This window comes from Ambystoma mexicanum, chromosome 7q (genome assembly GCF_040938575.1).
Source record: "Ambystoma mexicanum isolate Mex_15411 chromosome 7q, UKY_AmexF1_1, whole genome shotgun sequence".
In the NCBI taxonomy this organism is placed as follows: domain Eukaryota; kingdom Metazoa; phylum Chordata; class Amphibia; order Caudata; family Ambystomatidae; genus Ambystoma; species Ambystoma mexicanum.
In genome coordinates this window covers 170,273,616-170,300,136 of record NC_090941.1, presented here as the reverse complement: position 1 = coordinate 170,300,136, position 26,521 = coordinate 170,273,616, and the positions used below count along the sequence as shown (strand labels likewise).

General features: G+C 46.5%; 1 protein-coding gene across 9 annotated transcripts in view; it reads right to left on the bottom strand.

The window, feature by feature from the left end:
• The window catches only part of DOCK9 (dedicator of cytokinesis 9), a 2,709,375-nt gene that overhangs the window by 1,184,233 nt on the left and 1,498,621 nt on the right, over positions 1 to 26,521 (bottom strand). For all 9 annotated transcript variants that reach the window (XM_069639825.1, XM_069639823.1, XM_069639827.1 and 6 more), the window contains exon 23: positions 18,712 to 18,801. In XM_069639825.1, coding sequence (XP_069495926.1) covers positions 18,712 to 18,801 — 90 coding nt within the window. The remainder of the gene's footprint in view (positions 1 to 18,711; positions 18,802 to 26,521) is intronic.

The following is a 26,521-nucleotide window of genomic DNA, read 5'->3' as shown; positions in this document are numbered from 1 at the left end:
ACCGCGATTATATTAGATAAACGTGGTACTGTTCGTGGCTATTATATTAGCCTCGAACATAAACCCGCTTGACCAAATCGTCTTTCTTTTGGCTACGGTTGGGTTTATTCGCCATTTCTTTATGTTAAAGTTCTTCTTGTGCTTTACTTTGCGCTGCAAACGAGGTTCGCCTTCTTTGTTCACCGTCTTTTGGCGGGCTTCTGCAGAGAAGCCCTCCTCTTGGCGCCTGGGTGTCTAGGTAGACTGAATGTGGGGAAGGGGTGTAGTCACCCCCTGCACAAGGTATCCTAGGAAACCCAAGTCGCACTTTGCCATGATTGGATGAGGTGGTTGTCCCGGCTGGACAACCCCCCTGCTGCGTGATTGACAGCCATACTGTGTGAATGGGGGTTTTGCGCATAAAAGGCAGGTCTCTTGGGCTAGAAGTCAGTCGCCTCTGGAACTACAAGGAACCGAAGAGAAGTGGAGAGAACGACGGCTGCTGCAACTACCCCGTCCCGGTGAAGCCCTGCTGCAGTCCTGAGCCATCTTCCCTTCGACGGCTAAGAGAAGATCCAGTCCAGAGTCTTCTTCCTTTGAGCCTGGTGGGGATAACCAGCTCATCTTCTTCAGCCAGAGATCTCTGCCGTGGTCGAAATCGCTGCACCCTGCTGTAGTGGTCCGGATAGCCACCTGCTGAGCCTCTCCTGTTTTTAAGGAGCACACCTTTGCGTTATCGCTGCTGCCGGCTTCATCCCTGCGTGGTGCAGACCCCCTTCAGAACGAAGTTCCAGGAATCGTGGGTCTGCGGAAACCAACAGGAACAACTGCCAGGGCACCAGCTGCATCATTGGAATAAGGTACTGTGTTCTACTCGAGGAAACTGGGTGAATCCCTTTTCTTCATCCTCAAGGCTCGTCCTTGTCTTCCCTCCTTCTTATAACTTTTGCTTCAAAACATTGACAATATCTAAGTACTTTTTGGCTACACTGAATTGTGAACTGTCTAATGGTCTGATCTTCGGCACAGGTCTCCGGTGTCACTTAAACCTGGCTCCGACCCTTTGACTTTTGAACTCCTGTTTCTGAGTGTTTCTCGCTACTGTCTGCCTAACCTAAATATTGTTTGTGATTTTTGCCTCCAACTCCCTCTGGGTATCTCAGGTGCTAAGTGTGTTTTTGCCCCGGTAGCATTTCATGTCACGGATACGCGTTTATTTAGTAGACCCAACTGTCAAAAAGTCCCAACCGTATCCGCGGTATCGTGTTTTGTTCATAACACTGGTTCATTCAAACACAGGAAACTTACCTTGAGACTTACTGTACAAAGTGAATTGGTTAGTTGTAGTATATTTAACGTGTGGTTTTGTTTAAAGTTTAATAGAGGTGTTGTCTTTATAACTGATGGTTTAAAAATAAATGTACTTATATTTTTTACCTGAAACCTTGAGTCGGTGTTTGCTTGAGTCAAAGTAATTGTAGTCCCTTTGTGTAATCTCTGCTACTGCTCATATACTCTTGAGATAAGCTTGGCTGCTCTGCTACTGCTACCACTATAACTTAGTACGGGCTTGTACCAAAGGTAAAACTTGTATTGCCACCTGTGGTCTTAATCTGGTGTAGTGGTCCCTAAGGGCACTGCACAGGATTCTGCCTAACGCCCTCAGACATAACGACCGTACAAGGGCAGAGACCTTCGGGTGATAACCTGGTACACGAACTTTCCGGTCCCTCAACACTGTCACCGAGAGGATCTGAGGATCTCTCAGCCTGTAGGCCGGTAGCTTGAGCAGCCTCGGTGCACGTGCTGGTACGAGGACCTGAGCGGTCCCTCCACCGCGAGCGAACCTTGGGAAGGAGTCCCTTGCGGGGTGCGATGGAAAATAGAGGCCCTACCTTGGGCCTGGATCGATGTTTCACGCAGTCCTTGAGGTCCTCTAGAGGCGACTTCTGGAAGAGCTCCCTCCACCCGACTAGTCTGTTCTTCAGAGACCTCGATGATAGGGCGTTGCACGCTGTACAAGCTTGCCAACGGTGGTCTGGGCCAAGGCAACGTAGGCAGAGGGCGTGGGGGTCTGAAGTTGGGAAGAGCCCGTCGCAGGATGGACACCTGCTGTACCCTGTGGAAGTCGACATGAGCCGGAGAGGAGTGTGACGCCTGAGGACTGAGTACCTGTATGATAAAAGACAAAACGACAGAAGAAGTATCCGCGCATAGAATTACATGGGCAAAGCCAAACCCAGGAGCGCTAGGGAATTCGGCCTGTTGCCGTTGATGCGGAAAAGGGGACTGAGGTGTGGTGCCGGAGGGCGGAGTCAGGGCAGCGCATACTCCCAGGGCCGCACCCCCACACACCTTTAAATGTAAAGGGGAAGAAGGTTTTTTCTGGTGAAAAAGGTTCAGTCTCCCGTCCCTTGAAAGGGACGCCCATGCAGTATGGAGGAAAGGGTATGGGACGTAAGCGTATGGGTAGACGTGGTGACCCTGGGCCCCGAGAAGAGCTGCCACTGCATTCATAAACCTGGTAAAGACCCTGGCCTGAATTGGGGCCAAATGGTAGAACCTTGTATTGGAAATGGAAGCCCAGGATCCTGAACCTCAGGAGGACCGATGAGGCTGCCAAATCGGGACATGTAGGTACGTGTCCTTCAGATCCAGGGAGCACATCCAGTCTCCCCTGCACAGTGTCTCCACAATAAACGTTGGCTTAACCATCTTGACTTTTGAAGAGGGAGGGAAAGGTCCAAACACAACTCTCAGGCCAGCCTGGTTCTTCTTGTGTATGGCGAAAATCCTGGAGGAGTTGTCCCAATATGTGGGAGTGGAGGGGAGGAGAGAGGAGAGGTAGGAATCGGTAGGTGATAGCCTGTGGACACTACTGATAGGATCCAGGGGTCCCTGAACCTCGCGTGCCAATAATGTGCGTGAAGGGCCAGCTGCCCCCCCCCCCCCCCACCCCCACTGGAAACATGTGGACCCGGAGGGGGGTGTCATGCCTTCTTTCCCTCTGAGGCTGGGGCTGAGGAGGGGAATGAAAGAAGCCCTTATTCCCCGCCTTGTGCTGTTTGCGGCGGTGCTGACTTGTGAGACAAGTCCGGCTGCCTGGACCTGCGTTCCTGGAAGCCTCGGAGCACGCCGAAGACACGCCACTTCTTGGAATGCTAGTGTGTCTGGCTGTGGACTTTGTGAGGATAGATAAGGATTTTGCAGTCTGGGAACTGTTGTTCTTATCTAGGTCCTCATCGGTGGTGGAATCAAAGAGGTTGCTACCCTCGAATGGAAGGTCCAATATGCGTTTCTGGACATCTGGGTTGAATTTGGTAGCCCATAGCCAGGCAGTCCTTCACATGTCCGTGGCTATGCAGATGGCATGGCCTGAGGTGTCAATATGTGCCACTCTGGACTCCATGATGTCTTGAGCCACCAGTTTTGCTTCTGCCAGCCCCGCCTTGAAGCGTGCTTGACTGTGTACCGGAAGTTCCAAAAAGAAGTCGGCCATTTCCCACCAAAGCCTGGTTAACGGCTGCAAGCACGGCATCTGCATTAGACGGACTAAGGTGCAGTGAGGCATTGAAATAGACCTTCTTTCCGTACGCCTCCAAGATCTTCTCCTCCTTGTCTAGCAGAGCTGGGATCTCTGTCTTTGGCTGGGCCTGCCCCTGGAACAGCCTCCCTGCCACTCTGAAACTTGAGGAGAACCATCTCCAGTTCCAGAAACACCTGAAGACCTTCCTCTTTGCTTCTGCCTTCGATCCTCCTCTACCCTGCTGATCTGTCTCAGCACCATGCACCTGGCTTACCCTCAGATTTTCGGGCCCAGGTACCTGCTCACCCTGCCACCCACCTGCACTGCCTCCTGGCGATGCCCTGTACTGGGGTCTGTATCTGTAACCAAAAAGCACCCCCATTTTTTCGGCACTTATCAGACACAACCTGTCTGTTGCCTTATACCTAGCACTTGCCACTTGTTTCGCTGAACTACCACTGTTTGTTGCTTTTTTATTAATGATTTATTTACGATTTATTTGTATTCCTTTGCTCAGCACTTTCCACTTTTACCCCTTCCATGCACTTTCCCCTTTCCCTCTCCCATGCACTTGCGCATTCTCAATGGCACTGTGCCAAGTAAGATCGTTTTTGTACTCCCTTGTCCCCCTCCCTTGCCTCGTCGCGCTCTGAAACACGTGTACAAGCGCAATACAAATAAAATATCAATATCAATAGCAGAGCCGAGGACGAGGTGGCTGAGGAAGAATGTGGCTTCGAGTAGATAGAGGCCGCGGCAATCACCAAAGAGTGTGGTTGAGGGTGTGCCGACAGTAAGTGTGTATCCCCCTCCAATTGCCCGTACTTGGTGTTGAGGCGCCTGTTGGTGGGCTGCGCCGGATGGGGTTTAAGCCATCCCTTTTTGGCCAGGGCGACAACGTCCCTCTGCATCAGAATACTTGTTCTAGCCGCAGGTGTAGAGTGAGGACTTCGGCCAGGACACCCGCCTCTGGTTGTTCAACCTCGGGTTGTGGAAGCCCCAAGTACTTGGCCAAACCCCCAAGTCGATCATGGAAAGCCTTGGCTGAAAATTAAGTGTTGGGGTCCTCCTCCTCGTCGGTGTCCACCAGGGTGTCAGGCTGGCCTGGGACAGGTGGAGGAGTAGTGGGCGCTGCAGGTTGATGTGTGGTGACCAGGGCCGGAGGCTGCAGTGGAGGCTGGTATGGGACCACGTGTGGTGCAGGAGGCAGAGGAGCCGGAACCACTGGGGCCGGTGCGGGCAGCAGAGGTTGCACAGGGGCCTGAGGCGCTGGAGCCATAGGAGGAATTACTATGGGTGCTGGAGGCGGGACAGGAGGTAGCATGTTCTTAATCACATCCCAAAGGATGTTGCCCATCTGAGGGGATCTCATAAGCATGAGGAATTGTTCGACAAAGCTGTCCTCACAGGCTGGTGGTGCGCTAGGTGGCATAGGAGTAGGGCCCTGGGGTTGCTGAGGTCTGGGCATACTCTGCCTAGTCGCTTGCGGGGTGTATCTGCCATGCAACGCTGAAGGTTAGGCAGTAAATAGCCCACGTACCTGGTGAAGACCAGTCACACCTTGTCACTCGTTCTCCCACCTGCTCTGCACTAGGGGGCGGTATCGGACAAGTGACCATTTTGTCTGGTGCGGCGGCCATCTTGTCGGGCTGCATGCCACGTGCCTTTGCCGTGGTGCTTGCATCGCTGGGCCCGGCCTCCTCCAGGACTCTTGGTGGTGGAGCTTGAGGCCTACCCTGCACCCAGAACAAGGCCTGGTAGGCGTTATACCCTTGGCTATGCTGCCGGTAGTGCTGCATACAGGCGCCCCGCCCCCTAAGACACTTGTCTGGTAGCAGTGTGTAGCCCCTTGGGTGGAAACCCGGTAAAAGAACCCTGCGGTCCCTCTGCAACGTCCTGGTAGGATCTAGTGACCCCTTGACCTGCCAGCTGTTAGCTGAAGCAGCCTCGGTACTCGTGCTGGTGGTAGAACCTGAGCGGTCCCTCACGCTCAGACGTCTCCTTGGGAAGGAGTTACCTTTGCAGGGTGCAGATGAAAAAAGCGGCCCTACCTTGGACCTTGTCTTGTGCTTGATGAAGTCCTTTAAGTCCTCTGGAGGCGATCGTTCGAAGAGCTCCCTCTACCGAGCTAACCTGTTCTTCAGAGCGTGCGGTGTAAGCGCGTCACACATGGTACAACCCCCCCAGCCGTGATCGGGGCCAAGGCAGCGGAGGCAAAGAGTGTGGGGGTCAGATGTAGGGAAGAGCCCTTCGCAGGCTGGACACCTGCTGAAGCCCAAAGACATTGACATGCGCCGTGGAGGAGCGTGGCGCCAGAGGCCAAAGTACCCGATTAAAGACAAAAGACAGAATCGGGGGAAGAGCGTGTGGAATTACAAGGCTGAAGCCTAAACCAGGAGCGCTGGTGAAAGCGGTCCGTTCCAGTCGACGCGGAAAAGAGGATTTAGGAGTGGCGCGGGTGGGCGGTGTCAGGGGAGCGCATGCTCCCAGGGCCGCGCCCACACCCCTCTACATTTAAAGGGGAAGAAGATTTTTTTCTGGTGAAAATGGTTCTGTCTCCCGTCCCTAGCGAGCGGTGCCCATACAGTATGGAGCAAAGGGGACGGGACGAAGCAATATGAGGGCCTTATCCCGTTTGTCATTGGGAAGGAAGTCAAGTATTGGTACCATTTGAAACCAGAGTTCACAGTCGTAGCAGGTGAGAATCGCTAGTGAGTTTTCTGTTTTGATGGTAGTTGCGGCTGTCATGATGACTTTTTTGCCAAAAGTGTCTAACTTTTTTCCCTCCTTGTCTGGAGGCATCATACAGGGAGAGATGGGGTTTGCAGAACGCTTACGGGCTGCTGCCGAGACGACGGATTCCGGGCAGGGCTGTGTGTGCAGGCATTTGGGTGCCGACTCTGGAACCTTGCATTTCTTCTCAAAGCTATCTTTTTGTAAGGGCGGAGAGAATACGTTCCTCATAATAAGGAGGGAGTCCTCCCAAATATCTTCCAGTACTAGAATGGCCACAATTGTTTTTCTGTAAGTTTATCGTTGCTGGTAAAGAAAACATTCCTTTTCCAGTGCTTCCAGTAGAATATCAAAGAGCTGCATAACCATTGACATGAGGGCGCGGAAAGAGGCAATCTCATCTGGGGGCAAATCTCTTGACAGAAGGTTCGCTGGCTCACCGTCACCGCATACCAGGTCACCAAACTTGTCTGTGGAGTGGGTGCCTGGGGAACCATGGCATGGACAGTCGTCCGTGTGTGTGAGGGTAACTGGTGCCAAGGGTGGAGCTCCTGGAAGAGGTCCCGAGGGTGAGGGGAGCGGTTCGGCCTTGCCTTGTAGTAAACTCACAGGGTTGTACCAGAGGAGGCAATGGTGCAGTTGGAAGCCGGTGCTGGAGCTCCGAATCCAGTGCTTGTAACGTAGACAGTATATCCATGGATACATCTCTGGAGCCAGAAGGTGTGTTCTTTTGGACAGAAGGCCTCAGAGAGGGTTGATAGGCCACTGGAATGGGCCCTTGAAGCAGAGGAAGGTATTGTTTTGATGGACCTCGGGAAGGCATATTAACAGCAGTCTCCTACATTGCCCAAAGAAAACACCTCTGGATCCTCTATGTCCAAATAGAGAGTCCCCTGCTCTCGTAGTTGTGCCGGAGAGGCCATGGATGGACAGGTAACTGCAGGCGGTGCATAAGGAACCAGTGAAAATAGTGGCTGAGCACGAGTTGGCATAGGGAGGAATGATAATGCGGACAGAACATCTCTGTCCATAGAAACACCCCTTGGAAACAGAGACCGAAGGCCTCTGTACCGGGGGTCATCGACGAAGCAGACTTGCTTGGTGATGGGGTAGGACTGGACTGCAAAGACAAAGATTTGGTCATGGATGAAGTGTTCGACCGGACAGACAAAATTGTTTTACTAGTGGACTTAGTTGTGGGCAGACTGTGCACCGTCGACGACAATGCTGTTGATGATGGGATGGTAGTCGTGTACGAGTGTCATCTTTCTGAGTGCTTGGATGACAGAACCACTGACAAAGGCGTTCTTGGTTCCAATGTGGTAAATGAGGTGACCACAGACAAAGTCAATGATATCGTTGACTAAGGGGCAGCCCGAGCGTGGAATCCATGTCCCGTTTTAGCTTCCTCCCTCAGGAAGATTCCTTATGTGACTTCGACTTCTGTGAAGAGTAAGTGCGCTCTAGGGGTCTGCTGTTCTGGCAGAGGCAGACCTACGGACAGAGGCCACGCCAGAGAGCCTGGCGCCTTCGTCCAACCTGCGATGATGGTCCTTGCGAGTCTTAGATGAAAACGACTGGCAGAAGGTACAGTTATTCAAGTTGTGGTCCAGATACAGTCAGTAAAGACACTGATGATGAAGATCCTCGATGTAAACGTTGACATTGCATGTCGAGCAGGCCTTAAAAAGGCTCTTCTTACTTGTGTCTGCCATGTACATAGACTCCTGAAGGCCTCAGAACAAGATTTGGACTACAGAGACAATGGAATGTCCTGAAACTTCACCGCCATCAGCGAGAAGCGATGCAGCCCCAAATCAAAAGATCTTTATGGAAACAAATTATCAAAAATTGACAAAAAATGACAGTATTAGAGCGAATTCACAAAGACTCCCAACATGCATTAAAAAATCTGAAGATGGCCACCAGGTGTGAGGTAAGGGAACCTGCCTGATTGGCCTTGGGCAGTATGACCCAAAGTGACTGTGATACAGCACTAAAGTGACAAGTAGTTTAAACATTTAAAGGTAAACTGCTTTAATATTACTGAGGATTCCCAGCCTGACAACAGGGAATATTCCTAAGCATAAGCATGTGAATCCATGAAAGATCCAATGCTGGAGAAGTATAACGTCTGTGGTCAGTTAAACAAAACCAAAACACCACAATACTGATTACAGTGTGTATAATGTTTGCTATCCAATCAAGATGGCGCTCTTCCGGTTACCATTGAAACTTCAGAATCGGAGTAGCCCTTTTAGCCCATGCATTCCTACAGTGACTTCTGCTTTTAGAACTTTCTCTGAAAGGCACATTTCTAAAGTGTACACAAACCCATGGAATAGGCCTTCCTGCAGTGGCTGCACCACAGAGCTGTGCCAAGTATGAGAAACATGACTGAATGGCTTTCTCACTAACAGAATTGGGAAACTTGAGGTTTGTGTGCCGCCACTATTTGTGTAAGTTACCCTAACAAGACAAGAGGTCTAACAACACGGTTTCCCCAATAGGCAAACGTATAAAACACAGAGTCCTGCATGTGATTTACAGCGCCACTGAGCAAGGATGTGTAGAGAGTAAAACATGTTTATTCATACATAATATGCATAATAAACGGTGATCACTGAAAGCAAATGAACACAAGGAAATTAAAGACATTTTAGCTTTTCTAACCCTCTGCAAAGTTGAATCGCATATTAATTTTGAAACCTACATGATCTTGAACTTGCACAATGTTAACTATTCAAAAAAGGAATGAGTTCAAAAAAAGACATCTAATTAAATGCATAATGGGTCAGGTCAAAACATGAATGCAGACACACAAAATATGTAATGTCTTTTTAGTCCCCTAGTGCATTCATAATGGGAAGAGAGATTAATCAGTCTAAATATAAAGCAATGTTAAGTAATTGGAGGGTTTAATGAGTGGTTCATGGTTTGAACCGATGACTACTTGGACATTGTGAGTGGGCATTTCTCCTGCACAGACACACTCACCTTAATGTGTAAGCACGTAGGTTTTTTGGCAGGTCCACATGCTTTATTAAGGTACAAGTGAAATGTGAGTGGTTGTGTGATGAGCTTGATATTTGCTCAAGTGGTTCCTTGAAAAATTGAAGATAAAGTTGTGGAATTGTATACTTTTTGCACCAAACACAACAGCCCGTCAGTTAAGGTGTGGGATAACTGGGACATATGCTATCTATCACTGCTGAGATGGCCCAGCCCTGTTTGTGAAGATATCGTGTGAAGCATCTTGAATTTTGGACATTGTATTTCTTTGGAAGAATGGAATACCCAGATTGATGCAATCAATGCAAAGAAAGTGCGGGAGGTCTGTATGAAATACATCTACGATAAGTGCCGAGCTGTGCCTGCTGTTGGTCCCATCGAGCAGCTTCCAGACTACAACCGTATCCGCAGTACCATGTTCTAGCTCCACTACTTATGAACCCGTAGGCCCTTTAAGCGAGGTAACGATTTATTGGATGGATGGGGATGCAGAATTTACTGTGACACCAATAATAAGACCAACTCAGGAAGTTGGCAAAACGTAACTGTTTTATTTTCAATTATCTAACACAGGGAGTACAACGGACATCAACGGGTGTTCGCTCAAATCTCTCAAAGTGTTGCATGAAAACACACATTTATAGTAAAAACGTATCATTGACGTCATACTACGTGGCAAAAACCTACTTGGGGTTTTGGTTGGTCTACGGTGAACATCTAGGTATACTTTCTATGGGGGATAGGATTGTAATTGGGTCTCTCTAGTCATGTGGACAAGTATACCCAGCCCTAATGCAAGTCATCTTCGTTGCCATGAAATACACGTTTCATTGTCTTTCAAAATATAGGGCTCTTTGCTACGTGGTCCTCTACAATTAGTTAGCATGTTTGTACCCTTATGGAATATTCCACTTACTAGCAGCACGCAAGCTGGTACCCCAGGTACTTCTGGGTGGACTTGACCATGCCTCCCCACCCAATTAGTCCATCATCCATCATCACTACTGCTGTCTACCATTCGAATTGTCTTTGAACTCGGCCTTGCAAAGTATCACTGCGCCTGAGAATGGAAGGGAATGTGAGCACAATCTTATCTCCAATCTCGATGTAGCTTGCCCACAGTCTATTTCCATCTAGACCATGTGACAGGAGACCGTGTTTGAGCTCTTTCTTTTGTATTTAACACTATTAAATTAATAAAACCTGGCACTCAGTGTTTTTCCATTGCAGCTCAACAGGCGCTCGCCTCGCTTTCATTGTATCTTCTCAAATAGATAACCAGTTTCTTGGCTTCCCCAACCCTTTACACTGGGCCAGACAAGCCTCATCGATTCTTCCTTCATGGTCAGCTGTTTTCTTCTACTGCCCCACACTTTCATCCCTTTTTCGCTCATAGGATCCTAGTTTGTTAAAATGTGACGTGGAATATATATATATATATATATATATATATATATATATATATATATATATATATATATATATATATATATATGATACATTACTCACCGTAATCGTATTTCTGATGCTTGTATCTGCTTAGATTCACATGCTGTGCATAGGCCGACATATAGTGGAAGCTGCGGAGTATTACAGTTTGTTTTTCGAAACTCGAAAATGGGTGTCGACATAGGGCGTGCCAGTAATACTATCCCTAGTGTGACGTCTTCTGTACCCAAGATCCCTCACGGGTCTAGGATCCTCAGATTGTATTTTCTCTGACATGAGGTAGCATGAGGAGTAGCGTCAGTACAGATAATCCAAGCAGATAGATAGAAAGGTAAGACTACAAGCAACCATGCGCCTTCTCTCAGAGGGGAGGAAGGGTGGGTCGCATGTGAATCTAAGCAGATACAAGCATCAGAAATACGATTACGGTGAGTAATGTATCCCTTCTGAGGCCTGTGGAATCTGCTTAGATCACATGCTGTGCATAGATTAGCGAGCAGTACCTGAAGAAGGAGGTGGGATGTGAGAAGGGTCATGAGCAAACAGGTGTCTTAGAACCGCTTGTCCCACTTGTGTATCTGCCTTGGAATGGGTGTTAATGCAGTAATGCTGAGTAAAAGTGTGAATAGAGCTCCAAGTAGTTGCTTTGCAAATGGTGTCAAGGGGTACATTTGCAATGAAAGCCAGAGTGGCCCCAATGCCTCTAGTAGAGTGGGCTCTTGGCGTGAAAGGCAGAGTTCTTTCAGAGAGTGAGTAACACAGCTGGATACAGTTAATAATCCACTTTGAGATGGCACCTTTAGAGACGCGATCCCCCTCTCTGCCTGTAGCTACGGAGACAAGCAGTTGATCTGTTTTCCTTAGCGGTCTGGTTTTATTTACATAGTAGAGTATCTAGGGTGTGTAGTTTCACCTCAGCCGAGCTTTGAGGGTCCAGGAAGAAAGCCGGAAGCTCGATGGACTGGTTTACGTGGAATTTAGATATAAACTTAGGTGAGAACCTAGGGTGTGTGCGTAAAACCAGTTTGTCTTTATGGACAGTAAAGAAGGGATCCTGCACTGACAGAGCCTGAATTTCACTGACCCTTCTTATAGAAGTAATAGCTACTAAGAAGGCCGTTTTATAAGTCAGGTGTTTGACACTGCTTTTATGCATGGGCTCGAAAGGGGGGCCCATGAGCTTAGATAGCACCACATTAAGGTTCCACCCTGGTGGTGGGTTTGAAATAGGAGGGTGAAGTCTCTTTACTCCTTCCATGAAGGCTTTAACTACTGGTACTTTCCACCACGAGACCTTGTTATGGGAAGTGGTGTATGCCGACAGGGCTGCCAGGTGTACTTTCAGTGAGTTAAAAACCAATCCTGCATCTAGCAAGTGGAGCATGTATGTAACAATAGTGGAAGGAGTGCAATCAACTGGGTTGATTTGTCTACTCTGGCACCAGATAACAAATCCCTTCCACTTGTCAAAGTAACAGTGCCTTGTGTTTGGTTTCTTAGATTCCTTTAGGATGTCCATACACCTCTGTGGTAAATTGAGATGTCCAAACTCTATGACCTCAGGAGCCATGCTGCCAGGTTCATTGAGTTGGGTTGCTGATGCACTGTTTGACCTTGGTGCTGGGACAGTAGGTTGTACCAGGGCAGAAGTTTGATGGGCTCGCACACCGCCATCCTGCGTAGGTGTGGGAACCACGGTTTTCTTGTCCACATGGGAGCAACTAGGACGAGCGTCATCGACTCTCTGTTCATCTTGTTCACCACCTTCCTGATGAGGAGCTGGTGAAAAAGCGTATGCAAACATCCCTGACCAGTTCATCCACAGGGCGTTCCCCTGGGAGTCTGGTTGGGGGAACCTGGATGCAAATCCTGGGCATTGTCTGTTTTCGCTTGTGGCGAATAAGTCTATAGTGGGGAGACCCCACTGAGAGAAGATATCTTCTACGACCTCTCTGTGTAGAACCCATTCGTGTTCCTCTGGGAGGGAGTCTCTGCTCAGAGTATCCGCTAGGGAATTGAGCTCCCCTGGAACATGTTGTGATGACAGGAAGATGTTCCTTCTGAGTGCCCATATCCAGATTTTCTGGGCAAGCTTGGACAAATTTGGCGAACGAGTCCCTCCTTGCTTGTTCAGGTAGAACATGGCTGTTGTGCTGTCTGTCCGGATTTGCACTGACAGGTTTAGTAGGTGGGGCTCGAACGCTTGAAGCGCTCTGAATACTGCCAGAAGCTCTAGCAGGTTGATGTGGTTCTTGGCCACTGAGGGAGACCAGAGACCCTGAGCTGTGTGGTGGAGATGGTGAGCTCCCCACCCAGTCAGGCATGCATCTGTAGTAACCACTGCCTGTACTTCGGGATCGTAAAAGGGTTTCCCCTTTGCGATATTCTCTCTTGTCCACCAGTGAAGGCTTTGTACTAGTGTTGGCGAAACGACCACTAGATCGTCCCACTGACCACTTGCCTGAGACCACTGTTTCGCCAACCATTCCTGCATGGGACGCAGGCGCGCGTAGGGGACCAGGTAAATACATGACGCCATCATGCCCAGCAAACGCATTGCTTTGCGTACCGTTATTTGGTGACTGGACTGATATTGCGGAATTTGCAGTAGTATATTCCGAATTCTTTCCTCTGAAGGAAATGTCAACCCCTCTTGAGTATCTAGGATTGCTCCTAGGAACTGTTTGGAGGTGCTTGGCACCAGGCTTGACTTTTTCTCGTTGATTGAGAAGCCTAATTCGTAGAGGAGGTCGATAGTCCTTTGAATGTTTGTTCTGCAAATTACTGGTGTTTCCCCCATTATGAGCCAGTCGTCCAGATAAGGGTACACCGGGATTGCCTCCCTGCGTAGGTGTGCAGCCGCCACCGCCAGTACCTTGGTGAATACCCTTGGTGCCGAAGCTATCCCGAAGGGCAGTACCTTGACCTGGTAGGGCCGACTGTCCACCTTGAAGCGCAAGTACCTTCTGTGCGCTGGGAACATGGAAATATGAAAATAGGCATCTTTCATATCCAAGGTTGCCATGTAATCCCCTTTTTTTAGGAGGGGGATTACCTCTTGTAGCGTAGTCATTCGAAACTTTTGGGGCTTGACATACTTGTTGGCAGGCCGTAACTCCAAAACTGGGTGCATTGTCAAATCTTTTTTTGGCACAAGGAAGTAAGTTGAATAAATACCCTTGTTTACCTGGTGTCCCGGGACGAGTTCTATCGCGTCCTTTGCTAGCAGATTGGCGATCTCCACGAGGAGAATTTTCTGATGTTCTAAAGAGTGTACTCTTTGTCGTGGAGGATGGTTCCGGGGACGCTGCAGTAGTTCTATACAGTACCCTGCGAATACTGTTGACAGCACCCATCTGTCTGATGTGATCCCTTCCCAAGCCTGGGTGAAGTTGGAAATGCGCCCCCCTGCTGGGGTTGCGTGAGAAGTGACCCTGAACTGAGCGTCAATGCTTTGGTGGAGGCGTGCCGCCTCCTTTACTGGGGCTGTCTCTGCCTTTACCACGTCCTCTCCTATTACCCATGCCGTAACCCTGGATAGACTGTTGGCTGCTGTTGTTCCATTGTGTACCCTGCCCCTGGGAATAGTTTGATCCTCTCTGGGAATTTTGGCCACGTGGGCGACGAAAATTACTATTCCCTCTCTGGTTAGGGGGTTTATTGGTTAACTGGCCAAGGGACTTGAGTGTCTCGTATTCGTCCTTGGCATTCTTCAGCACGTCCTCGACCGCCTTACCAAACAACAGATCGGCTTCCACCGGTTTGTCCAACAATGATGCCTGGGTTTATGCCTTAAAACCAGACTGCCGTAACCACGCATGTCTCTTGATAACAGTACCTTCTGCTATCAATCTGCCTGCGTTGTCCGCGGCATCAAAAGTTGCTTTTAAAATGCAACCAGACACGGCTCTACCCTCTGCGGAAATTCGTGCTAACTGGCCATTTAAGGGTTCTGGTGCAGAGGCTATGAGTGCCGCGACTTCTTCCCACTGATGGCAGTTGTAGCTGGCCAACAGGGTGGTGGAGTTTGCAATCCTTGCCTGATAGGCGGACGTTGAGGCTACTTTCCTGCCGAAACCATATAGTTTTTTGCTCTCCTTGTCTGGAGGAGCTTCGGACTATGACAAGGGTGTTCCAGCCCTCTTACGAGTGTAAGTGACAACCAGGGAGTCTGGCTTCAGATGTCCTCTTATATAGAGAGGGTCAGACTGGGCTGCCCTGAAAAGTGTTTCAACTCTGGGATTGACTGCTCTGTTGAGGTTCGGGTTCACCAGGGACGGGTCTATTCTTCGCTGAATAGACTTAAGGATAGGGATGGTCTGGGCAACAGGGCTCCTTTCTTCCACTAACTCCTCGGCGAAGTCCCACTCTTCCTGGACACCGTGGGTGTCAATATGAAAATGTTCTGCTGCTCGTGCGAGAACCTCGTTCAGGAGGGGTTGGTTATCGACAGGGGAGTCGGTAACCGGGGCTTCCTTCTCTACCGGGGAATCTACTCTGTAGGTTTCAGGGTCTTCCTCTTCTTGGTCCTCATCATCCCCATAGTAGCCCGTCCCGGTTTGCTCTTCTACCATGCCAAATTCTTGGTCCTCACCAAAGGAAGTCTCTCCTTGACACAGTGAATATGGCCGTGAGTAAGGTTGTACCTCGAAGGGGTCTGCAGACCTCGTCGGTGTCTCAAACCGGGGCTTCTTACTCGGGGGGGGGGATAGGATCATTAGAGCCTGAGGGTGTAGCCCCTTGTGGATTATATGAAAGGAAATGGTCTGGATTTTTATCATAAAAGTCTGCCAAAGAAGACATCCTTGACATGACCCTATCTATGTCATCACTCAACCATTCTTTGGAACTGGGAATGACTCTCTCAGAAAGTCTAGGAGATTTATCTTGCGTAGATTTGCTGGTTTTAGAAATATCAGCAGACCTGGTCTTGTCTGTCTGTTAAGGAGGAGTGGAGTGTTTCACAGGTGTGGAAGAGTGCAGTGGCTGCTTCTTCTGCTGTTTTCCCCCCTCCCTGTGAGTGGAAAAGTGTTTTCCCTGTCCCTTTGTGGCTCCGCAGGTTTTCGAAGCCTGGCGTCGAGGATCGGGGGTAGAGTCCCTGTCCTTCGAACGTGGGGCCGCGCTGATCTTGTCTGCGGGCTCCGACTCCTGGAGAGCGGCCTGGGGGTGGAAGTCGTATTCGTCCTCAGATGATCGAACTTCTGTTCGCTTAGGGAGCGAGGCACTCTTGGCAAGAGTGGATGATTGCCTGGAGTCATGCGGCGATCTCTATCGAGAACGCCCATAGGACACCGATTCGGACCGTTCTGTTTGTGCCTCTTTCCGAGAACTCGACGCTGTCGAGTCTCGGTTGGACTTCGTGTGTTTTGTGTGAGTGGTGTGTGAAGCGCTTGTGTCGCTGGGGGTCTTCCCCATAGCCGCCCTGTCGGACGACCTTCCGAGGTCGGGGACCTGCGCTCGGCTGTCTTTCGACGCCGTAATGCCCTCACCGTCCGAAAGCACGGCGTCGCTGCCATCGCTGAAGGCGCCCTCCGCTGCCATGGCCGCCTGCCTGGCGTGGTGGGCCCAACGCTTCGTCGAACGGTCCTTAAGTGTCTTAGGTTTAAACCTACTACACGCTCTGCTGTTCGCTTCGGGGTGGTCCCTCGGCAAGCAGAGATTGCACGTGGCGTGCCTGTCGACCCGAGGGTATTTGCGATTGCACTTGGGGCAGAATTGAAAAGGGGTACCCTCCATACGCACCTTGAGGCAGCGGGCTGGTAAGTGTAGGAAATGTATAAGGTGTACCTATATATCAAGAGTGTAGAGTATGTCCAACCCCCCACTCTCCCTACTTGCAGGGCCGAGGGCAGAGGCCTTCCAAGGCCCAAATCCGTCGTGCAGCAGCCGACGGTCGATTTCTTCTCCAAGCCGGCATCGAGTGTCGAAGTTAGACGTTGGGATGGGGAAAGGATGTAAATTAATCAATATTTTAGCAAAAGTATGGCTAAGGCCAGGGGACTCCACAAAATGCTTCCGACCAGTATGGCGGAAAAAAACAATCTGAGGATCCTAGACGCGCGAGGGATCTTGGGTACAGTGGACGTCACACTAGGGATAATATTACTGGCACGCCCTGTGTCGACGCCCATTTTCGAGTTTCGAAAAACAAACTAATACTCCGCAGCTTCCAGTAGATGTCGGCCTATGCACAGCATGTGATCTAAGCAGATTCCACAAGCCTCAGAAAAATATATATATATTTTGGCGGCACCACCTGTAGAATATCCACTATGTATAGCCAGCCTTCATGATTACTTAGTCTGCTTGCGTTTCAGCATCTGTACACTTATAAAAACGGCTTGCATTTTCTTCAGTGCTTTTCTTACGTGCAATCTTTATTCCACACATGAAATGTCACTCAATTCTTTATTTCATCATCAGAATCTATAAGGTCTATACACTTTCTTCTTCAGCATCTCTTCTTGGTGCGTCATGTCTGCTTCATGTGACATCACCAGGCTCTTGCTTCACACTTCTTCAGGGACCTCCTTTAAGAGGCTGTCATTTCTTTGTGCGTACATTATGTAGGGCTTTCTTAATGGACACCTTGTTTCGAGGATTCTTCATGGGATAGATACCAATACTGGCGTCGTGCATGTTGCAATTTCTGGCTTGCAACATATGGGCAGAATAGGGAGGGACTTCCGGTAGAGGCATTTGGCTCCTCCTCTACACTAAGTTCTGCCCAGAAACAGCAACTTTATAGATGGAGATTTGGGGTGGTGTACCCTTGAATTTGGAGACAAAGGAGTGTTCCCATTTTACTGTAAACACCGGATAGTCTCTGCACAGAGCAACAACTATGTGCTGACAAATCTGTACCTATGTTTTCTGAAATATCTAAAAAATGTTTAACAAAGTGATAAATAAATGTAATTTAAATTTTAAAAAAAAAGAAATTTGATAAAGTGAGTGGATGAATGGCAGAGTAAGCAAAGGGGGAAAATGGGAGACTGCAGATGGAGTATAAGGTCCTTTAAGTACCAAAATCGCTTGCCAACTGTCCACATATAACATGAGGGATCAAAATCAAGGAAAGTGAATGAAGAGTGAAAGGCCCCTGCCACATTGAAAGTGAATCAAGTTAAGGTTTATCACAAAACAGTCTAGATAATGGTGGGTGACATTTTTCAATTAGGCAGAGGTTGATTTTTTTTCAAGGAGTATATGTAAAGCAGGTACAGAGACTATTTGGGAACATTAGACACGAAGGAACCAAATGACTCTGCATAAACCCATGAACCAGATCAAATATGCAGGTGGACTCCTCTCGGTATATATACTTTCAATGTCCAGAAATATCACCACAACTACAGCCAGCAAAACCAGTTCTGTGCAGATGCCATATGTCTAAGCAAGTCAAGGTCAATATGAATTTGGAATTTCTGCTCCAAGCTCCCAATGTAATTGGGAATGACTAAAACTTAGACATTAGATGTGGATCATTTCACATGATACCAAGAACTATGATGACTGAAAGGCTTATTCAAAGGTAAGGTGATGAACAATGAAACTGCAAAAGCCTCAAGTTTAGGAACATGTTTTAACATGCATCCTGGATCACTCAACCTAAGATCATTACAGCCTGATGCTCCCATCCAGAATTGTATCATGTTTAAATGCCTGTCCTTGATTGTGTGATGCAACCTCAATGCAGTTCTCACTTTATACCTACCTATATACACCTCACATGCAACTAATACAAAGTACAGTAGCAACATGGTAAGGTAACATGGAAGAATTTGATACAAGTCCGGCCCCCCTTTCAAAAAGTCTAGAAAATGGAACCATTATACAAGTGTGTGTTATACTGACAGAGTATATCAGAGGTTGGCTTGAAAACAATTATTCAAAAAGGGTGTAATTCATCATCCTATTAATTTCCCTTTTGACCACAATTAATTGAAAAGTTGTACTGGAACAAACACATAGGCTTCTATAGTGTATTGTGTTAATTTCATATTCCATACCTTAAGGTATTTAACAAGATCATTTCCTAAGACTTGGGCTCCAGACTCCGTTTTCTGACAATACTGAAAAAAATTGTGCAAGTGCTGGTCCTACAATGGGTAAGAGAAAACAATATAATGAGAGGTCAGTTTAAAAAAAATAAGCTGACAATTCTGCAGGAAATAATTAAATACAACAATTTTATATTGTGGCTTGCAAATATATACACTAGCATTACAAGTCCTTTGAAACTGACATTTCTGTTATCCAAACCATAGAAATCTAAGTAACATTCTTCATAATTCTGTGCAAATTAAAAAAGACTTACTTCATTTAAAAACTTCTTGGACAAGTATGGTTTTTGAAAATACTCTTAAATGTTAATCAGTTACCTTATGGACCAGTAATCCTTTAACCTTTTAAATGCACGTGGGGTTGTCACAGATGCAAATATCTTAAACTCTTGTATGATGTAAGACTTGTCTCTAAATAAATATTGCCAATTTAGAATATACTTTCTATCCAGTCAAAACCTTTTATTCAAAACATTTGTTAAATTACCAAAACTTTGCATCACACACAGTTAAGAATGAAGATTAATGAACAGTTCAGTAGCTAGTTCAGATCAAGTGTTTTTTCATTTGTTTAGCCAAAAATTTAAAACGCTTTCCACAAAAAACCTTTACTTTTTTCAGGTGCAAGAAAAAAATGGGTGCCAGAATTTTACTTCTATTTGATGTAAACTTTCAAGGCATTTTGATGAAATGTTGCCCATGACACATAACCGGAAAGTGGTTTGTGTCATTGAATAATACATTTAATTACTGGATTATTGGGCAAACCCACTCATTACATATTGAAACATTCTAGTTGATATAAAGTAGGGTTGTTTTTTTAAATCTTGGACTTGTACGTTTTCCCAAGGTATGTTGGATAAGATGTGGCACAGGTAACAAAATACCCTTACTTCATCCAATTGCTTACAAACCTATAATCATTCATGTGACTTAATGTTTTTAGTAAAATAATACAAGTTTTTAAAAATATATATTTATTTGCATTGTATTGTTACTAGTACCTAAAGCTGGAGTGGCATAGAATTTAAGAAAAGGCAGCATGCATGGTCAGTTATGCCCAATTTGTTGAATGATATCAACTATAGCTAAACACAATTGGGGCTAATACACAACAATGGAGTTGATTATGCTGGGGAACCATTCCCTGGATTAGATATTTGTAGTAAGGTAAACCTCCTGGCACTTCTTAGCATACAAAATATTGATAATGATTGGGCCTAAAGATTCTGATCTACTACAGCAACGCCATTTTCTATCAGCAAAGCACCGAAGGTTGTTGTTTATGTTTGTATGCATGTTAGCCTGATACTAAAACAGTGTAGCATGGTCAATCGTTAAACAAGATTTATTAAACTCAACCGGGGGTTTAAAAGTTTTTATCGCATCTGGCCAAGGCTTTACTAAGTGATGTTGGCGCAGTGAGCGTGCTAAAGAGCACAAATCACTGCACCAAATCTGGACGCCCAGGCTCCACCACTATTCTCAAGTGGTAATGGGCGCCCTCAGTGTACATAAGTGCACCGCCTTCATTGCACCTGTTTCTGGCGAAAACGGGCACAATGGAAATTCTCGGCAGCACTTTCCTTAAATAACGAAATCATCGTTATTCACATGCTTTAAAACAATGTGCCAGCTGTATGCCAATATTCACAATTACGCACATATTACATTACAAATTAGGACCGGCTTCCTGTGGCACTCCTCCACAATACCGGCACCAAAATTGTGGAACTCCCCCCCCCCCCTCCATTAGGGGGATCGATTCCCATGCGACCTTCAGGAAGGTCATCAAAACTAGACTCTGGCTAATTATGTATGGTCCGATGTGTACTGTAACATGTTTTGATAATGTACTCTGCTTCTGTGCCAAATGTCATGAAAAGGTCAGTGTGACATAGTTCTTGGTTAACAGTTAGTATTTGATTAGTTACAGTTTTAGTATTTACAATGGTATATTTGTCAGGATGACTTCTCATAGCTGGTGCTTCCACTACAACAACTTCACTTCTACTTGATTCACCATGAGAACAGACACCTTTGTCCCACAGTGCGCCACTTTGTTTAGGCTACTACAATGTTGCATCTACTTACAATCAGATATACCACCACAGCATCAGTAATTTGGACCAAATACCACAACTTCAGTGATTTGTACTTCTAGACAGTTCTCGGCAAGATTCACTTTAAAGTACTCAGCACCTTCATTTAGGCAAGGCACTCTTCCCTCTGAATATCTCTCTTCAAAAGGGGCAGCGTCTTTGCCTTTGTCTGTCGGCCACAACAACCTGGGTTTGCCTTTAAGACTCACTTCTCTCTGTCTTCCACAGTATCTTACAATACAGGTTGTGTGAACTTCAAAATAGTCTTTACAAGCAGCAAGTTTCCCTTACCCAACTTTACCTTCACCTTCCTGGCAGCCATCAGTCCAAATAATTACCCAGAAGCCCTGGTGCCACTCTCTTAGCTTCAGGTAATGCTTGCACACTTGTATCTTAGGCCACTTGAACTATTAGATTCACAGTAACAGTTAGATTCTTTTTAACTCTGAGAAAGGCTGGTTTTACTCTTAACATGGGGAGACTCTTGGCTTGGGCAATGCTTGCTCTCCTCTTCAATAAGAGATACACTGTTAAAGAATTTAACTTCTTGTGTATAAAAGCAATGCTGCGTTAAAGTAAAGAATAGAGTTCAGTCTTCCTTTAGGAATCACAATTAGGCACCCGCAACCACTTCTTAATGTAGTTTTCAAAGGTAAAGGTTTGTATTGAATTGTATTCCCATGTGAAAGTAAAGGACAGAGTTTAGTCTTTCTTGGAGAATCACAATTAGGCACACACAACCACTCTTTGATGTAGTTTTCACAGGGAAAAGGTTTCAACAATTGTTTTATCAAGCTCAGGTATTCAGTAATGCCTTCTCAACATTCACTCTTCTTAACAATCGACATGCAACCACTCCTTCCGGTAGTTACAGTCTTTTAAGGGTTTAACAAAGGGTTTTTGAAGCAGCGTTTGCTTTTCATGCAAGTTTTCACGCGAGTAAAAGGACTTTTCCAATATACGCGAGTGCTACCTTTCCAGTGTTCATTTATTACAGCTTCAACAACTTTGCTCGCTTTAAACCATACATGAGTGAATAGGGAACTGGATACTGTTGCTGGCAATGCTCGCGCAAGTTATTAGAACGCCAGCCTTCACTCACTGGCTTCTATAACACTTGCCCTGCGGGTCGCACAGCTTCCAGGACTTCTGCTGCAACTTCTACAGCTTCTGGTTTCTCTGGGACCCACATTCTTCCTCTCTGACTGTATCTCCGGTCCGGCATCACGTTTAAGAAGCCCCTCTCGCTCCCTCAATGGGCTAGTGTCTTGTATAGGTAAAAACGGTTCTAGTAGATAAACGGAAAAGTCTTTGCCATGGTTCTCTGAAGTAGTTCTCAGAAGAAAGAGGGTTTTCACAGTACCTTATTTTGAAGAAAGAGATGCAGCTGAAGACTTCTGTTCCTGCAGATCTCGCTGTTCCTGAGCCTCAGTCGTGGGGACAAGAGGAAGGGTGCCGGGGGACTCCTGCACTGCACAGGGACTGGTCACAAAGCTGGCAAACTGGCAATTCTTCGATTCTGGTAACTGTCTTCAAGCACACAAACTGGTGTCTTTCTCCCTGGCTATTCAGATTCCTGCAGCACTCTGAGGAAAATACAACTAGCTCAGAGAATGGTATCCAGGTGGCTTACGAGTTGATTGGTCCCACCAACTCAAAGGAAGAAGTCGTCCTTGAAGGGCTTCTCTGTCAAGATGAACTTGGCGATTCAGACCTGCAGCAGGGCTTCACCGGGCAAACCAACGGTCCAGGAGTTGCAGCAGCCGTCCTCTTGCAGTTAGTCTTCGGTTCTTTCGTTCCAGTGGTCGACTTTGCCTTCCAAGGCAAGAGACTCTCCTTTTAAACAGTTTTCTCCCATTCATTGCAGCCTAGCTGCCACTCACCCAGCAGGGTGGCTGTCCTTGCCCGACAGTCAGCCAGCCAATCACGCCATAGTGCATTTGGGTCTCCTAGGAGACTAAGCACAGGGAGTTTCGGGCACCTCCCCCACTTCCTGCCCACCCCAGACACTCAGGCGCTAGAGGCGGTCTACAGTCCTGAAGGCCGCCAAAGTCATAGGAACAAAGGGACTAAACCTAGTTTGGCGCGCAGAGACAAACTCTAGAAGGACCTTTCCAAAAAGAAATGGCGAAAAAAGAATACTGTGACCAGTTTAAACAAAGGAGGCTCAGACGTCATCTTGAAAAACATGGCTCCCGCGATTTAACGCTACCAGTGTTCGCGGTCGGGAATAATCATGGTAGTTCATTGTAAAACCACTGCCACCAGCGATTTCGGAAGGAAAGGGTAGCATTTGACTGCTACATGAGTTTCTAGACATAGGGGATACTAGGTAACCCCTCCAGCACTCTATTGTAAGATAGGGTGTGCTGGGTCTAGGAATTTAAAAAGACTAGTAAAGTCAATTTAACTTTACTTTCTCTGGGAAACAGTAGTTTATCCCAGAGAAGGTATTTAAACATTGGGACAGCCTGAAAGGCTTCCCTGTGTCACTGCACTGAGGGTGCTGTGTGACCCACATGAAAAGATGATGCCTATGGAGTTGTCTAAAACCCCATAATCAAAGAACACCAGAGTAAAACACACATCAAAATACATGAGAGCATGGGAATAAAAAGGTGTACACTCTCTCCAGGTAAAATAATCAAGTCCTCAAAATCAAGCAAAGTTGCTGGGGGTCTCTAAGGTGAAGGGAATTAGCACATTTAAGAGAATTCTCCCTAACAAGGGCTTGCTCAGATTTGATAGAACTTGTACCCAGAGTCATAGATCTTATATGTGGGTCAGGGACATCATAATGATAATATGCCATCACCACTTTTGGTAACCCCGAAAGGTACTTCTTTTCAGAAGACAAATACAGCGTCTCATCCCACGGGAACTCCTAACCACCCTGGGCCTGGTCTCTTCCCAGGTGATCCTCCCGCAGTACACCACCCCCAATATCAGGATCAGGAAGTGTCTGCCTTTCCCTGGCCACCTGGGAGGAGACTTTAGGCAGGGTTTCAGTGAGGGTTTCCGTAGGATTCTTCACACAGCACTTAATGTGTGGCAAAACAATCTGGGGGACCTATCTAATGGGCTGTCGGCATTATGACCCAAAATGACTAATAGAGCACTAAAGTGACAAGCAGTTTAAACATGTAAAGGTAAACTGCTTTGATGTTACAGAGGATTCCCAGTCTGACGACGGTGAATATTCAAAGAGCATGTGAATCCATGAAAGATCCAATGCTGGAGAATAACTAACACTTTGTATATGTGAATCAAATCACAGCATAATGTCGCTAATTTGGATCCACCATACATTAATAATCCTCTAAATTGGCCAGTAGTGTGATGCAATAACGCGAGTAATCCCAGATTGAACCTGCTCACATACAAATTATCTTAACCTCTGCAAATGCAGTATTTCATGAATTATACTAGGATCTCCAACAATTCCATCCAAGTAAGGTTTTTCAAGTGACAAACCCCAACCATAGGCTGTGTGTGAAAAATCTTCATTAGACTATACGCGAGATGACGGCATTGTTTTTGGCCAATCACAAAAAATTAAGAGCACTTCCTTGCTGTAGGAACCAAGGGAGAATTCTCAGGTTAAAACAAACAATGTTTACAGGAGTGCATATCAGGGTTAACATGTAGATACAAGGCCTGCAATCTCAAATAACAATGCAGTAAACTACTTGCCCATCACTACACTCAACCCTTTCTCTGTCTCTGGAGTTGCCCCTCCACCTGCTCCCCCAACCCATTCCAGGTCCTTTGCTACTAATGCACCCTTACTTGTAACCCCTGGTGCATCCCTTTTGTACAGCACTCGGTTTCTTCCGAGCTATGTTTGTGCTTTATAAATCCCATACATACTTACAGTATATTTGTCTCCAATGGGTAGATCTCTTAACTATCCTTTGTGCATATTTAATCCATACATTGACCATTTGCGCTCTATGCCTTTAATGACACTGCACTTCAGTCCACTTCCCTGATGATGCCAGACAAGTCAGAAACATGTGACTGGGATTGCTGTTGGTACTCTTGTTCATATGGAAATTGCCCAGCATTTCTGGACTGTTTTATTCCTGGGACCCCAGTGATGTACATATAGATTTCTCTCACCTGTTATGACACAGCACTAAATGGGGACTGTAGACCCTCCTTAGTGGGACCCATTCCATATAAAAGGTTATTTGTATTTGTCCATGCCATTTCTTGGCTTGCCATTGGTACTCTTGTCCAGAATCGAATTGCCTGGCATTTTAGTGCTTCGGGGTGAAACCACACTGATGACCACTTTTACATTTTGCATCTGATACTGAGCAGAGCACTAAAGAATGATTGTCAATGCTCCTGAGTAGGCACTATCCCAGAGGACAGGTTTAGACCTTTGTCTTTTTATGTTAAATTGATCATTTGTCTGAATGGTACGTCGTTTTGGGCTTAACTAAAATATGGTTGTCTGTGTTTTGAGACTGCAACAAAACAGAAAAGCACACAGACATCTCTGCAGAATTGCCAGCACTTGATAGTATTTGATCAATCCACTGCGATGACAGGGAATTTCAGTTGGTGCCCTAACCAACACTAAGTGTGCATGAGTTTGGTCTAGTTAATTGGCCACCATCAGTCTGAGCATGAAGAAGCAGACATGTTACGGTGTCAACCAAGAATCTTGATGGTGTTTGCAGCTGTTTATTATTCTTCACCCTGCATTAAAAACCAACTACTGTTTCACCTCTGTCCTGCTGGCTATTCAGCTCTCACCGAACAATCACCAACTTGCCAAAACAAAATTGATCGAAGAGATTATGCACATCACTTAGGAAAATGTGTTTAATTATTTTGAACAATTCAAAGTCTGTTCGAAAGTATTTGTGCAGAGACAGCCAGATGAAATACTCTCTGAATTAAAACGTGTGCAAACTAACATGGATCTTTAAAAAAAAAATCCTTATACCATATGAATGACACCATTTAATAATGTAACCTACATTATTTTTGTTTTCAAATAAGATCCTGAACTACATCAACTCATTAACTGCCATATATTCATTCTTGAGAAAGGCCTCTCAGAAGTGCTGTACCTGCTGCAAGTAATCCTACTACTCTATAATACAGTCCCTTAGCATCGACTAAATTTGCTGGCAGAGCTATATTCTGTTGCAGGAGAATTGCATGTGGGCGAATGTCAGTGTGTAGTGAAAGGTGATCGGTTTTAGAGGGAGTTGGTTAGTTAAGGTTTGTAGAGAAACGGACACGAGTAGTGAGGGAGAGAAGTAACCATTGTGCACCCCCCAGGAGTGAGACAGTATGACTCTCGTAGCAAAGTGAATAGCGGTTTGTCAGGTATTTGCAGTGGTAATCATTTAACTCGGTTTCTGTCCATTTCTAGAGTTTAAAGGGCAACTTCCTTGCGCAAGGTTGAGGAGAGTATGTGTATATTTGGGGGATTTGTGGTGCTGGTCATAATAAAGTATTTGCTCGGTATTTGTCTGTTTTCCGATTGCTTGGTTGTCTTCTGTGTTAGGGGAGTTTTCCTAAAGCACTACTAGTAGTAACACTTTAGTATGGTATCCCAGTGGCTTGTAGATCTCCAACTCTTAGCATCAGTCTGTACTAACTCAGGACCTTGGTAGAGTCGCAGAGCAGTC